Source organism: Anomaloglossus baeobatrachus, chromosome 6 (genome assembly GCF_048569485.1).
Source record: "Anomaloglossus baeobatrachus isolate aAnoBae1 chromosome 6, aAnoBae1.hap1, whole genome shotgun sequence".
Classification (NCBI taxonomy): Eukaryota; Metazoa; Chordata; class Amphibia; order Anura; family Aromobatidae; genus Anomaloglossus; species Anomaloglossus baeobatrachus.
The window spans coordinates 152,568,910-152,585,791 of record NC_134358.1 but is presented as its reverse complement, the minus strand read 5'-3'; the positions used below and the strand labels follow the sequence as shown (position 1 = coordinate 152,585,791).

Below are 16,882 nucleotides of genomic sequence, written 5' to 3'. Positions count from 1 at the left end.
ACGGACGCCAGAGAGCCCGCCCCCGTGTCACATTTACAGTATCTGAATACAAAAAGGTACCATTTTATAAAGTCTTTATATTGGTCTCACATGGGGCACAATAATAACAGGGACCTTTCTAGAATGCAGCCCAGGAGCTGCAGAGGGGGAATCTTTTAGGTTTTGGGCGAAATTTCTGCTGACAGGTTCCCTTTAAGATGTAGGTGATATGAGCGAGTGATTGTATATGGGGAATGAAGGAAAGTTCTGTGTCATATATAACCCTAAGAGCATGCCTCTTGGGAGTAATGATTAAGTCATCGAAGGTAATTGTGATGTCGGGTAAAGGTTGGTTAGCAGAGGGAGTAAACACAAGAAATTCAGTTTTGGAGAGATTCAGTTTCAAATAGAGGAAGGACATGCTTTGAGAGACAGTGGACAGACAATCCCTTGTATTTCATAGTAATACAGTGGTGATGTTAGGAGATGATGTATATAATTGAGTGTCATCAGCATAGAGATGATACTGGAAACCAAATCTGCTGATGGTTTTTCCGATAGGGGCGGTGAATAGAGAGGAGAGGAGGGGACCCAAGACTGAGCCTTGAGGAATCCCAAAGATGAGGGTCAGAGGAGATGATTAAGAGCTGGCAAATGAAACAGTGAAAGAGCGGCCCGAGAGATAGGAGAAGAACCAGCAGAGAGCAGTGTACTTGATGCCGATAGAACAGAGCATAGTTAGAAGGAGTTGGTGATCCATAGTGTCAAAAGTAGCAGAGAGATCTAGAAGAAACAGTAGGGAGTAGTTAGTGATGACAATTCTGGTCACTTATCAAAATGAAGCACCAGTATAGGTACAATATAGCGATCTGGAATGTGATGCTGCTAGGACTCTATCACAACATTCATAGGAGGACAAAACAATCATTGATCTCGTGTAGACCAGCCAGAGAAAACACTGCCAGCAGCCATCAAAAGCGCTCAACACAGTGAAATCCTAGGTGCATTGCCCCCTGGGAAGTATGCAAATCAAAAAAAGTCCGTGGAGCCTCTGTTAGGAGTCTCGATACAGAAAATAGCCAGATATCCCCCGGGAAGGACCAAGCCAAGGATTGTAAGCACTAAGGTGTGGGAGGGCACTAGACACAAATAACATATAGAAATGAAAAAAGGGATCATAAAAAGTCACTAGCACATTTTAGAGAAGACTTGAGCAATGAAAAAGAAAAGAAAATGTGCAAAAAAAGTGGGATCACCAATATAACAAATAACATCATTTATTAGACACAAAAAAACAAACATGGACATGCATTAAAAACAATTAAAAAAGCACAAGCTTATAATCATATGTTTGGTGTCAATGGTATATGGCACCAAAAAACACCCCACCCCCTCAACAAGCCCAACCGCCCAATGAAAAGGATGTAGCCCAGCATACAGGTTCAACCAGATATAATGCAATGAGGCAGGTGAATAAAATACCACACCAAAAAATGCCCAGACGTCAATAGAATAGGTAACTGACTAGCAATACATTGCAGTAAATAACACACATGGGCTGAAACACAACAATCACCTGTCCCAAGCAAGTATGTAGAGCCGGAAGAGTGCAAAGACGCACGTTGGTGAGAAAATGAGGGCTGGAGGCGAGAAAAATGCAGAAGAGGGAGTGGGGTGATGACCCCACGCGTATCGCTACAGCAGAGTGTAGCTTCCTCAGGGGAAAGTGAGGAATGCCATGAATAGTGTGTCTTAAATACAACATAAATTGATTAGTAAATTGTTTACCAGCATGGAGATAGGAGGCAGAGAGGAATCACCATGTATACCGAGAGACGCCGATGGACGCCGCCATATTCACCATGTGATGCGGTCAGGTGGGGTCATGACATGAGAGTGCCATGTACTGCACATGCGCTGGATCAATGACGCTCGTAATCAAAAAACCTCATATGCGCATGCGCGACGCCACGGGCAAACAGAACACACATCGTTCAATCACATGACTACAAGCCATGCATCACGTCACTCATCAGCGCGCATGCGTAAACACAATCATATTCCAAGTAGTACAGGTTGCTATAAAGCGTCAAACGCATATAAGCAGAGAGAGGTGCGCATACATAATACACAGCACTGTACATGCCATAGTGTCATAAGCAGCGTCATGTAAGTAATTTATTATCCAATGCAGGCGCAGTAACGACGGCACTCATTACAACAGGAATGAACTCATACAAATATTGAAATGACCAGAGATCTGGACTCTGGATGCGGCGTATAGGGCATGGTTCACATGAAAGCTGTAAAAATGTCAATGTGATGCCAATATGGCAGAATGGACCACCCACTGCACAAGTAGAACACATAGATGAAAGATACATCCATATGTATGAGAGATATGAACAGCAAAAGATGCTGATGTTAACACATGTCGCCTGGGAGTGCATAGAAGTAACCTATGCCATCACAGCCGACATACTGTAGGTGAGTCATTGTCCAGCGCATGCGCAAAGAAAGCGACACTCATCACATGAACTCATAAGGATATTAAGATACCCAGAGGTCTGGATTCCAGATGCAGCAAATAAGATAGTGTAGGGCTTAACGCACATCGAGACAATAAACAATGTAAACATGATACTATTATGGCGGAATAGACCAGCTGAATGACAGATGGACCAAATATATGATGACAATTAAAAGTCCTTGAACGTGAAAAGACTCTGTGAAGGAAAAAGAAAACCTTCATAGTAGGGCATAGTTCCTAATGAGACACAAAAAATTTATTTTTTTTGTGGGATTCTTGGGTACAAAAAACAGGAAGATGTCACGATGATGTAGAAAAATCCGTAGATCCAAAAGAGCTTGATGAAACACACAGCCAGAGATGAACAGATGAAACTGTAGATGGACCAGAATTCATCACTCAGAGAGCATACCAACATCAAATAGGAATCTTCAAGCGTAGAGAAATGGTTACGCACACTATTCCATCGCAGGGGATCCGACCCTCCCAGGTGTGGGAATGCCACCTATAAATAAAGGAAAAACCCACAAATGAATAAACCAGTAAGGAGAAAACCCCCCCGAACAACAACCCCCCCTCCTCCTCACCACAGAAGAAAAGGGGGGGGGGGAAAACCACTGGGGAAGACAAGGTGACCCAGAAACAAGTAGGTGTCAGGCCAGCGAGGAAAATTTAACTGGCCCCTACGGCAGGAACAGGGTTCCAAAACTGGACACGAGCGGGCCCTCATTTCTTATAAAAGCCTGTGAATAGTAATTCCTCGTTAAGGCCATTGGGAGAAAGACTCTGTAGTTGGTAAATCCACCTAGCTTCCCTTCTCAAAAGCTCATCGGACATCCTGCCCCCCCGAATATTAAGTGGGACAGACTCAAGCACCAAGATACGGACCTTGCGAAACGAACCATTATGTGCATCAAGGAAATGTTTAGCCACAGATGTAATGGGCTTACCTTGAGCTTGATCCTTATTCGCCCATCCAATGTCCGAAAAGTGGTGTTGAATCCGACGCCGGAGCTCCTGTGTGGTCTGTCCAACATACAATTTGGGACAGTCACAAATCAAAAGGTACACAACATTTTTGGTACGACAGTTGGAATAAACCTTAGTTGTGATAGTTCCTGGAAAGATAGAAATTTGTACAGACCTATCAGCAGCAAGAAAAGGACAGATAGAACAGTCCCCACATGGAAAAGAACCGACCAATCTCTCTCCACGACCCAAAGGGACCGTGGGTCTTTTAAAATGACTTGTGGAGAGAAGGTCTTTCAAGTTTTTAGCACGTTTAGCGATCAATTTCGGACAAGTATTAAGAAAAGGGACCAACCTGGGTTCACTGAGAAGAATATTCCAGTTTTTTGCCAAAACCTGTCGTACTTTGTCCCATTGATTGTTGTAGGTTGTCACAAGATTGATAGTACTCATCTCTGTTTTTTGGCGGCCATGGAAGGTATCAGACCGTGAAATATTAGATGAGTGTTGAAAGGCTCTGGAAACCACTTTACGTGGATAGCCTCTCTTGAGGAAACGTGTGGTCAGATCTTGTGCTTCACTCCTAAATGTAGTCACTTCGGAGCAATTGCGACGTACCCACAGGAACTGGCCCTTGGGTATTCCATCCCGAACATGTTTGGGGTGGAACGAAGTGTAGTGTAGCACACTGTTGGTTGCAGTCTGTTTCCGAAACAGAGAGGTCGTGATCCGATCATTCTCCAACGTAATCCTCAGATCGAGAAAATCCACCGATGTAGTTGAAATATTTGATGACAATTTTATGTGCCACGGGTTTTCATTCAGCTGGGCAATGAAATCCTCACACGATGCACGCTCACTTACCCAGAAAAACAGAACATCGTCGATGTACCTAAACCAATGTGACACATGCCCCTGGAACGAAGCGGTGGGCGCCACGTGTGCCTCCTCCCACCAACCTAAAAATAGATTGGCGTACGAAGGGGCACACCGGGCGCCCATCGCAGTCCCAGACGCCTGCTTATAGAAAACACGGTCAAACACGAAAAAGCTGTTATGTAAGACAAGTTGTAATAAATCTAACACAAAAGAATCGTGTTTTCTGTCACCTGTTGAACGACGATCCAAGAAATAGGTAACTGCTTGCATGCCAAGGTTGTGATCGATGCACGTGTACAAGGATTCAATGTCCATAGTGATCAATAGGGTTCCGGCCTTTAATTCAATCTGCTCCAATTGAGTGATCAAATGCGTTGAATCTCTGATATAGGAATCAAGAGTGAACACGTAAGGTTGCAAATAGAAATCCAAATACACACATGGACGTTCATACAAACTCCCTATGCCCGATACTATGGGCCTTCCCGGTGGGTCCACCAGTGATTTGTGGACCTTCGGGAGCATGTAAAACGTAGGGATTGTAGGATGGCGTGTAGTAAGGAAATCTCTTTCCCGTTTGGAAATGATGCCCAAGTCAAAAGCCCGACCCAAGAGTCTGTCCAGCTTTGCCTTATAAGCATCAGTGGGGTCTGAGGGGAGGATAGTGTAGAAAACCCGATTGCCAAGTTGTCTGATAGCTTCCTTTGTATACAATTCCACGGGCCATAACACTACATTCCCTCCTTTATCCGCCTCACGGATGATAAATGAGGTATTCTTCCCAAGTCTGGACAGAGCTTTTTGTTCCGCGGCAGTAAGGTTGTTTTGCTGAAAAGGCACAATCCTTAGATTCTGTATATCCCGACACATAGTCTCAAAAAAGATTTGTACTGCCGGGAACAAAGAGAATGATGGTGTAGCCTGAGAGGGAAGTCTTGATGTGAAAGGCAACTTCTTACCTCCAGGCCCATCGCTCTCCTCTAGGAGCTCCAACAGATCCCGAAAAGCTTGTCTGTCCTCCACAGGTAAGGTGTCAACAACTCCAGGTTGATGGTACATAAGTTTGAGAACCAGTTGCCTGCAGAATAGGTACACATCCTTAGTGAGTTCGAATTTATCAAGTACCTTAGTGGGTGAAAAAGAAAGACCCTTGGACAAGAGACTCAATTCTTCTTCAGACAGCTGATAATTAGTTAAATTAATAATCTGCAGATTACCTTGCAAGTTGTTCTCCTGGTTCGTGGAGCACGTGCCGTCCTCCATCACCACTTCTTCCTGTTCCTCGTTGTCCTGTTGGACGTTGTAGGCCATTGTTTGCGTCGTGTCTGATGTAACACACCCCCTGATGTGTTTGGTACATTTACGTCTACCTCGTCTGGTGGGCCTTCTCTGTCGCTGTTGTCCGAGGACAAAAAATCGCTTGAGGATAAATCACGGGTTGCAATATTTGATCCACTGTGACCCATTGTGACAGCTTTCCGAAATCTTTGATTGCCATGATGTGTCAATCGAAAAACGGCGCCATTTTCAAAATCCTTTTTGTCTCTAAAGAATTTTTGTTTTTTGCCCCTAACAATGTCCTTCTCATACCTTTCAATAGAGACTTTAAGCTGTTGCTGAAAGGGAAGGACCTGTGTATTGAGGTCAAATGTTTTCAACTTGGACTCACACACCCTGATCTTATCCTTGATGTCATTTAACAACGCCCTGTCATGTTCAATCAACATGTTCAAAATTATATCTGAGCACTTCATAAGGCCTGCTTCCCATGTGCTCTTAAACCCTGCGTTTGGTTCCCAGGCAGGGAAAATCTGCACCCTCAGGCCACGAGGCACAATACCCATTTTAACATACTCCTCCAGAGTCTTAACATTCCACCATGTCTTGGTGACTGCTTTATGTAAATTAGTGAGCTCAATCGACAACTGTTGAAAAGAATCTTGTGCCAGCACCTCAGAAGGTGCGCCAAACAAATCATCTCTTGCTGTTCACATCTCTCATACATATGGATGTATCTTTCATCTATGTGTTCTACTTGTGCAGTGGGTGGTCCATTCTGCCATATTGGCGTCACATTGACATTTTTACAGCTTTCATGTGAACCATGCCCTATACGCCGCATCCAGAGTCCAGATCTCTGGTCATTTCAATATTTGTATGAGTTCATTCCTGTTGTAATGAGTGCCGTCGTTTCTGCACCTGCATTGGATAATAAATTACTTACATGACGCTGCTTATGACACTATGGCATGTACAGTGCTGTGTATTATGTATGCGCACCTCTCTCTGCTTATATGCGTTTGATGCTTTATAGGAACCTGTACTACTTGGAATATGATTGTGTTTACGCATGCGCGCTGATGAGTGACGTGATGCATGGCTTGTAGTCATGTGATTGAACTATGTGTGTTCTGTTCGCCCGTAGCGTCGCGCATGCGCATATGAGGTTTTTTGATTACGAGCGTCATTGATCCAGCGCATGCGCAGTACATGGCACTCTCATGTCATGACCCCACCTGACCGCATCACATGGTGAATATGGCGGCGTCCATCGGCGTCTCTCGGTATACATGGTGATTCCTCTCTGCCTCCTATCTCCATGCTGGTAAACAATTTACTAATCAATTTATGTTGTATTTAAGACACACTATTCATGGCATTCCTCACTTTCCCCTGAGGAAACTACACTCTGCTGTAGCGATACGCGTGGGGTCATCACCCCACCCCCTCTTCTGCATTTTTCTCGCCTCCAGCCCTCATTTTCTCACCAGCGTGCGTCTTTGCACTCTTCCGGCTCTACATACTTGCTTGGGACAGGTGATTGTTGTGTTTCAGCCCATGTGTGTTATTTACTGCAATGTATTGCTAGTCAGTTACCTATTCTATTGACGTCTGGGCATTTTTTGGTGTGGTATTTTATTCACCTGCCTCATTGCATTATATCTGGTTGAACCTGTATGCTGGGCTACGTCCTTTTCATTGGGCTGTTGGGCTTGTTGAGGGTGTGGGGTGTTTTTTGGTGCCATATACCATTGACACCAAACATATGATTATAAGCTTGTGCTTTTTTAATTGTTTTTAATGCATGTCCATGTTTGTTTTTTTGTGTCTAATAAATGATGTTATTTGTTATATTGGTGATCCCACTTTTTTTGCACATTTTATTTTCTTCTTCATTGCTCGGACCAAGCCAAGGAGTCACTCCTTTTAGGAGACCACCGTAACCACCATATTAAGTGGCCATTTTAGTCAATATCCAGCTCTTTGACAAGTTTAAAGATATGACAAGGGAAATACCAAGGCCAGGTATCCATCAACAGACAGCTGTTTCGGGGTATTGCCCCTCATCACTGTGGAGTAGGATTCTGGCTAGGTAGGAGCAATGCCTAGTAGACCAGCAAGAGAAAACAATCACTGATCTCGAGGAGACCAGCCAGAGAAAACCCTGCCAGCAGCCATCAAAGGCGCTCAACACTGTGAAATCCTAGGTGCATTGCCCCCTGGGAAGTATGCAAATCAAAAAAAGTCCGTGGAGCCTCTGTTAGGAGTCTCGACACAGAAAATAGCCAGATATCCCTCCGGGAAGGACCAAGCCAAGGAGGGGCTCTTTTTAGCAGACCACTGTAATCACCATATTAAGTGGCCATTTTAGTCAATATCCAACTCTTTGACAAGTTTAAAGACATGACAAGGGAAATACCAAGGCCAGGTATACATCCACACACAGCTGTTTCGGGGTATTCCCCCTTATCACTGTGGAGTGGGATTCTGGCTATTTTCTGTGTCGAGACTCCTAACAGAGGCTCCACAGTCTTTTTTTGATTAACATTCATAGGAGGAGCAGATTGGAGGTGATAAATGGGACAGGTTTGATGCCAAGGTGCCAAGTTTGGATGATCCACATTTAGTGTTTGGAAGATGTTAGATTGCCCTTGTAAGGTCTGAGCTTGTTTATGTATGAAGTGGAAGCCAGTCGGCCTTGTTCTTCAGAAAGCATTGGTGGACTGAAGGCCACACTGAGTGAGAGAAACCATGTAATTGGCCATTTGGGTACTTTTGGAGAATGGCAAAAAGTGCTGCTGTGGTATCACCTAGCAAGGCCCAAAAGTATGAACTGTAAGCATTAAGTGTTTTGTGTCATCATTGTTTGAAGCTGTTAGATCTCCCTCAGTCAACAGCTCTGTCTGAAGTGGAACTATGGACCACGATCCCACAAGCTGATTACACTTGACTTCTAAATGAAGACTCTAGTTATTAGGCCCAACAATAACCAACATGCCTGGTTTTTCATAGTTACCTCAATAGTCAAATACTATACATTTACATAGAGCTACACCATGCACGTAAATCAACATAGCTGCCATGAATCCTGAACTTAACTTCGAATTCCCCACAATGAAACAGCACTATAAGCAGTATAGAAAACTGTAACATTAAAGCTGTTGTTAACTACATGGGCTCAGGGAAATGAAGAAAATTTTAAAAACATAACTGGCACTGCTCCTCCATATTCATCACCATCCGGCGGGGTGTCACATGAGCGCACCCAACAGATGTTGATCTCAGCAATCCAGTGGGAACTGGGAATGGAAAAGCAGTGGTTTCTTGCATTATGTTTCACCTTCCCAAGCCTATTTATAAGGGGTTATCCAGTAGTGGACAGCTCTTTTAATGAATGGTGCTGAAGCCATCATGTACCCTGTCTGTTTAACAGATTGACAGAATGTATTTATTGCATTGTGGTCACTGTCATGATCAGCAGACATTATAATAACCCGCTTGTATTTGCCTTTAACACTGAATATTTTTTGCTTCCTTCCTAGGTGGTGTTTACTGCTAATGACGCCGGTCACCGTCACTACACCATTGCCGTGCTCCTCACTCCCTATTCCTTCTCCACAACTGCAGTGGTCAGTGAACAAGTGGAAACCCACACATAACCTGTACAGTCACTGCTTGTCTTCACCCATATACACATATTACATGACATTTTGTAGGTAACATTATTATTCTTTCTTTCTTTTTTTTTTTTTCAAAACAATCTAATGTTTGTATGAAAACTTCACTTGTAATAAAGTTTTGTTTTAGATGTAACATTTAATGTTTGATGTATATACAGTACATATATACATTGGTATGATCAGTCTGCAGCAAGTTCAGGTCTTCAAGGAATTTACTATGAATATGACCATTAAATCAACTGCTCCTATTTATTTCTAGATGGGGTCCGCACCGGGACAAGGAGATGGAGGAATAGGCAGAGTATGAGGCCTCGCTCCCACTTGCATTTAACACGGACTAGTGCAATCCGATAAAACATTGCACTCACACTAGTGGTAGACAATGAGGCGGTGTCCATCTACAATTTTTTTTCTCATGGCAAGTCGACATCATGTCATGGTCTGTGACAAACTGGTGTGTGTATCTAGCCTCAACAAAATAACAAATGTGGGTTTGAATAACTAAATAGTTCAAGAACTATAGGGGTGCGTGCCCAAGATCAGTGTTTACAGCGTTTTGGACGCAGCATGTGTGACGCCCCAGGGGTGATGATCCTGTTCGGGGACGCCACAGGTCTTCTAAAGTCTGGCAACAGGTAATGTCATTTATTTTAAATGTGTTGTGACGCCACTCACGGCTTGCGGTCAGAGATGTGGATGACCGCCGCTGCAGTTTTGCGAGCGTCTAGGGCTGATGATGTCTGCAGCCAGGTGGTGTGGCCTCCCGTGAGGCCCCAGGGGCTCGGGTGAGCAGAGTAGCGGGTCCGGAATAATTCAGGCAGAGTCCAAAAGTCTTTAACTGTTTTTTACTCACTCTTTTTGACGTTATGGTGAGCGATGCTGCGATAAACCAGATAGGACCAGGTATCCTTCGGACCAGTCTGAGGGTAACAGTTAGCTTGCCTTCCTAGCACTTCTATGTTCGGATACTCCCTGACTTGAAGTCCATGGGGGTCTATCCAGGGAGTCGCAACTGCCTTTTCTCCCCCGTGTTTGGCCCGTTTGCCGGCAGCGTGCACCAGGTGAGATGGCTTCAGGCTCTGTCTTCTTATGGGTCCCTGTGTTGCTGCTGAGGCTCGGACTCTGTGTGGTTGGTGAGGAACTTGTAGTTCCCCTCACCGGCCAGGTTTAGCAGATAGTTAAACTCGAGTCTGCTCTAGGGACCTGTTCCCTGTACATGCCTAGTCACCAGGAGCACCTCTTATCAGTCCTAACTCGGTGACCGTTCTCCCCCACTAACTGTCACTACACTCGCGCAGGGTCTGACTAGTGGCTGCGCGCGTCACCCTGGCAACCGCCGCTCACCACTACCAGACTGGCTCTCCTCCTTTCCTGACAGCCTCTGCCCTTTAGCTCCCAGCCCCTCCGCTTCACCTCTTGATGAGATTTGAAAGCTAGCCCCCTCTGGAGACTACCCAAGGGTCCCCTCTAAAGGTGTGGGAGACCTTGTTGCTATGTGTCTGTGCGTACACACCTCATTCTGGCCTTTAGGATCACCTGGAAGCACTGTCCCAGGATGGGTGCAGTACTCAGTGGTGCCTGACCAGGTCAGGGGCACCACACATGCTGCAGCTGCCTCCAAAACGATGTGATGCTGCGATGTACAGTACAAGCACAGAGGAATCTATAGAAATCTCATGCCCACTTTGCGTGTACAGCCCACAGCGTAATCTGACCTGCGTTGCAGCATTTCAAGGCCACAGCATGTCAATTCTTTACTGTGGGGTCGCATGTTTCCTTCGTAGGGAGAACACACGTGAGAGACCGTAGCGCACCGAACCCTAATCGTGGGCACGATCCACTGCGGTCTCCTGCGTTCAAGGAGACTCGTCACCCCGCAGGTCAGGACCTGCCATGTCCAAGACATAGACTATAAGAAATCTGATTATTTCTCCTTTTTACAGTAACAATCAAAAGGGTAACAATGATTTGAACTCTTGACTTTCAGGTTTCGTATCTCACATCAACTACAGCTTTGAGCGTGAGACTACTTTCATTTTATAGAGAATCAACTTGGCTATCTTATAGGGCTGCTTCATACATCCGTGATTCCGGTACATGTGTGGTCCGTTTCAGACGTACCAGAGACACAGACAAACGTAGAATCTTGCGCACACGTCCGTGTTTTGACACAGACCATAGGTCCATGTGGTGCACACACATGGCCATGTGCTCCACATGGTGACATGTCCTTTTTCTGCTGGTAGCACAGATGTCACACAGACCGCACACTGATGTGATCCATGTGAAGTAACACTTAATTACATGTAGTGCAAAGATATGGAACAGCATTATGTTAGGGCCAGGTGGACGGACAGACCCAGGAGGTGGATCCACTGGGCCGAACTCCTTGATGATGGTAAGGGGTCCAGTAGCTGGAGCACTACAGGTAGCTGAACAGTCCGTGCACAAGAGTATAACGGAGAAGTCCCTGGGACCACGGAGTCACTGATGGTAGTCCAGGTGACGGAGCTCAGGTTCGGAAGCCGAGATGATGTCAGGCGGAGTCCGGAACCTTGGGAGCGAGATGACGGGTCACCGCAGGGATCAGAGATGGTACGGACTGTCAGGATGGCAGATAGACAGCGTTCGGGTCTCGGGATTCGGCAGGACCGGATGGCACGGCAGGATCGGCTCTAGAAGAGAGAGAGGTGAGTATCTCACAGGAACACAAGGAGACCTGACTCCTAGCTAGAGAAACACGAAGATCAGGCCCCGCCCACTTGGACATTAAACCCCTTTATACCCTGTACCTGTGTGCTTCATTTCCTGTCAATTGACGCTGGCCCTTTAAGAAAGGGTCAATGACCGCGCGCGCGCCCTAATGCGCATGCGCGCGGCCCGGGTGCCAGAAGCCAGAGCAGGAAGCTGAGGGGAGGAAGCAGCAGAGCCGGGCTGGGGCTGAGAAGCCGACGGGCGCCGGGAGCGGGGACCAGGACGCCTGGGAAGCGCAGGCGATGGACGCTGGAGAGCGGGGAGCGGCGGAGACCGGACCGAAGAACCGGGGAGCGAGGCAGGGGAGCCGGAGAGCGTGACAGGTGAGCCGGGGAGCAGCGCAGGGGACCCGGGGAGCGTGACACATTATTAATCTCATCTTTATAGTTTATGGGTGAAGGGACAGTAGAAGAATTTTTTATCTCCCCAGAGATCCCCTTTAAATCTTCAATATATATACATATAACGAGTGAAGAATCTATGTTGACTAAATATACCCAATTTCTAATTTCTAATAAACCTTTCCAAAAAGGATTCCAAGTTAGGAAAGGCACATATCATGTGTAGAGACTTTGCTGAGTGCACTTTACATCTAGTATATAGATTGTATGGCCGAAGCTCCATGTCAAATAGGAATTGGCGTGTTCTGTATACCTAGCGCAGCACATACAAATGGAATAATCTATGGGATTCTTGTAAGGACAAATATGGAACTCTCCAAAATTTCTTGCCACTGACCTTCTTCATTGGGGCCTACTTCACCCTCCAATTTTTCTTTAGAGCTTATTGGGTAGTTAATTAAAAACAAATCCAGCACAGCGCTATATAATACTGAAAACAAACCGCCAGAGCTATGTGTGGTATCCATACTCTGAATGATCATATTTTTAGGCAGATAACCATCTAGAGTGAGCCCATCTGCCTGATATGCATGCCGTAACTGGAGGTATTTATAAAATTCAGAGTGAGATATTCCAAACTTGCTTTGCAAAACAGAAGATTTCTTAATCATCTTGCCATTAAAATGTGAGCTATCCTATGAAGTCCTCTCAAGCCCCAGCTTTTGAACCCCTTTAGTTTTATAGCACTTAAGAAGCCAAGTGAGGTAAATTGTGGGATCCCGTTCAAGTCTTGCAATTCTCTCACCTTCCACAAAAGCCGGTGAATTAATAATAAAGTTGGAGATTTTCCCTTGAGGATTCTGAACTTATGTGCCCCCATTGCGATGTATAACCCGGGTGACTGGGTGGTGTTGAAGCAAAATGCATTGCGCGCGCACACACACACACACACACATAATTTTTAGCTTTGTAATGTTTGTTTTCTGTGAGAATGTTTGTATCCACTGACAACCAAAAAAGATCCTAAAATTGTGAAACACAAACTATTACAGTACAACAGAAACAGAACGTATTCTAGAAAGTTACGCTCTTCATATTTTTGCTATTATGCAATGATTAATCTTTATTTTCATAAACCAAGAGACCGCCTGCACTAATGCTCATGATGCCTAAGAAAATAACACATTATTGACTAGATGCTATAGATTTCAGAAGTAATGTTTCTCCTTGTAGAGAGTGAAATGCCATGCATGCCAGTGTAAGGAGGCTTATAAGCCATGAAATGCTCCTGTGGGAAATTAAATATGCAAGTTGCCTCTTCAGAGAGGAAGAGAACTTGAGCTCTATTGGAAGCAGCAATCCTAAAAGTCAATATTTATCCTTTAACATCTTCTCGACACATGACGTACTGGGTACGTCATGGATCGTGTCACTATAATTCCCGCGCGCTGCCGTGGGCAGTCCACGGAGATCCGTGCACATGTCAGCTGATTTCAACAGCTGAGATGTGTGTCTGCCAAGCGCGAGTGGAATCGCATTCCACTCGCGCCTATTAACCCCTTAAATCTTGCTGTTAAAATCTGACAGCGAGATGTTACAGCGCGCCGTGGTAAACACTCACTTGATCACGTGACTTCCAATGCTTGCCATGGTAGCACAGGGTCATGTGATGACCCCTGTAGCTATCATGAGTCACTTTCTTTCACTGCCGGTAGAGTGCAAAAAAGCAGATATTCTCCAGATCTCAGCTATGTAGCTGTGATTTGGAGAAATAGAAGAGCGCTCAGACTGCTGATCCTTATAGCCCCCTAAGGTACCTAGTAAAATAAAAAAAAAAGTAAACTTTTTTTTTTAAATATTATACAAAAACCTAAAAGTTCAAATCACCCCCCCCCATTCGGCCCATTGGAAATTAAAGGGTTAAAAAAAATAAGAAATATACATATATTTGGTATCGCCACGTTCATAAATGCCCAATCTAGCAAAATATAAAATCAATTATTCTGATCATGTAGCGGCAAAAAAATTCCAAACGGCAAAATTACATTTTTTGGTCGCCACAAATTTTGCGCAAAATGCAATAACAGACAATCAAAACATAGGATCTGTGCAAAAATAGTACAGTTAAAAATATCAGCTTAAGTTGCAAAAATAAGCCATCACTGAGCCATAAATGAGAACGCTATGGGTTTTGGAAAATGGTGCAAAAAGTGTGCCACTTTTTTTGGACAAACTTGGGAAAAAATTTTAAACCCTTAGATAAAAGTAAACCTATACATGTTTGGTGTCTACGAACTCGTACCAACCTGAAACATCACACAAACACCTCCCTTTTACCATATAGTGACCACGGTGAATAAAATATCCCAAAAACTATTTTGCGATCACACTTTTTTTGTAGATTTTCCGTACTTGAATTTTTTTTTGCTGTTTTCCAGTAGACTATATGGTAAAACTTATGGTTTAATTTAAAAGTACAACTCGTCCCACAAAAATCAAGCCCTCATATGGCAAGACTTAAGGAGAAATAAAAAAGTTACAGCTCTCGGAAGAAGGGGAGCACAAAAAAAAACAAAACGGATTATCACCCGGGGTGAAGGAGTTAATGAGCTTTGCCATATGTCTTAATACAAAAGCCAAACCAGAATATTAATTTGCAGACACGGTGTTTCAGAGTATTGCCTCTAATCCATGCAAAGGATGAGATCTGATTTGACTGTATGAGAGGCTTCTGACTTGGAGATAAAGGGTAACATTTCTCCTTGTAAAGAGTGACATTCCTGACAAGCCAGCATAAGGAGGCTTATAAGACATGCAATATTCCTCTGGTTGCTATATACTTTTTCTTGTTTTGTTTTTTACATGAAGTCCTGTAGATAAATCAAATAATCTGAGCATTTTTCTATTAGTTTTATTTGCATTTTTTTTTTAGGTACAGATCAACTTTGTTTATTACACATGCCTAACTTATTAGAAAGGAAAATGTTACCATGACAATAATGTGCGCACGTTGCGTAAATATATGCAGTTACGCTGCGCTTTGTAGCGCAGGGTAACTGCATGCGTCCTGCGTCCCCTGCACAGTCTATGGAGATTGTGCAGGGGCCGGGCGCACGTGGCGTCTTAGAGCGCAGCGCTTCGGCTGCTGCCCGAAGCGCTGCGTTCAAAGAAGTGACATGTCACTTCTTCCGTGCGCTTTGCCGGCAGCCCCTGCACTGTCTATGGGAGGAGCTGCAGGCAGAGCGCATGGAATCGGCTTTTTTTTTTTCTCTACGTACATTTTCTGCAGCGATTTGAAGCGCATGTGTGCTCTTCAGATCGCTGCAGAAATTTCTGCAGTAACTGTACGCAACGTGCGCACATAGCCTAAGCATTTAACAGATATCTAAAATGACCACTAGATGTCACATCATCAAAATTATATAGAAGTATCTTTACTGTAGCTGAATATATTGATGAAATACCATGATGGACGGGTCTCATTTAAAGAGGATCTTTCTCCAATTTTTTCATGTTTTATTTGTAGTATGTTTTTATGCAGTAGTCGTTCCAGAGTAAATGAAAACATTATTTCTTTAACTTTGCCTCTCTGTTACCAAGATATTAGCACCTAATGAGTTAACTTTTTTTGTTAAGTCCAAGTGGGTGTTATTTTCACTAGGACCATGTACTTCTTCACTCTGACCTTGATCAATCATAACCAGGCTGCAATGCTCAAAGGAAAGAAGAACAGGTCCCCCTATAGCTTTGAGATGTAATGATACAGCCCTAATCTCCAGGTCTAACCAGTAAGTTCTCAGTGCTCTGTTCTAGTGACCCCAGACTACCAACGTGGCCACTTGACCAGGGCCACGTGCATCTTTTTGCAAAAGTCTAGATGCATTTTTTAGTAATCGTATCATAGGCCTCAGTCAGTCGTTGGTTTATCACGTGGATGCTAAATCCATTGTTTGCATCCATAGAACACATATCCTATATAATTTAAGGAGCTGTGCACATGTCCGTTACAAAGAAAAAAACCTGAGATGACCATTTTTTATTCAAGTCATGAGCCAAACATTCCCATCCAAATCAATGGGTCCATGAATAAAGAGGACAAACACGGATGCCATTTGTGTGTCATTTAAGTGTTGTCTGTTTTTTACCGTTTAAGGCCTCTTTCACACGTCAGTGATTCTGGGACGTTTGTGCTTTATTTTAAACGTACCAGAATCACGGACATACGCAGACCCATTCTAATGAATGGGTCTGCTCACACGTCAGTGATTTGTCACTGCACGTGTCTCCGTGCGGCGTACCCGCGTGTGCGTGATTGCTGTACGGAGACATGTCCATTTTTTTCTGGCATCACTGATGTTCCATGGACCACGCAGTGGTGTGGTCCGTGAAACACGTGCCAGGAAAAAACGTGCTTTTAAAATAGAAAACCTTTTTAACTCACCCGGCGTCCAGCGATGTCCTCTGCAGCC

General features: G+C 44.3%; 1 protein-coding gene across 1 annotated transcript in view; it reads left to right on the top strand.

Moving 5' to 3' along the window:
* The window catches only part of TTR (transthyretin), a 33,913-nt gene extending 24,616 nt beyond the window's left edge, over window positions 1-9,297 (top strand). Inside the window, exon 4 of the mRNA XM_075316046.1 lies at window positions 9,181-9,297. Coding sequence (XP_075172161.1) covers window positions 9,181-9,297 — 117 coding nt within the window. The remainder of the gene's footprint in view (window positions 1-9,180) is intronic.
* Window positions 9,298-16,882: the final 7,585 nt, after the last annotated feature.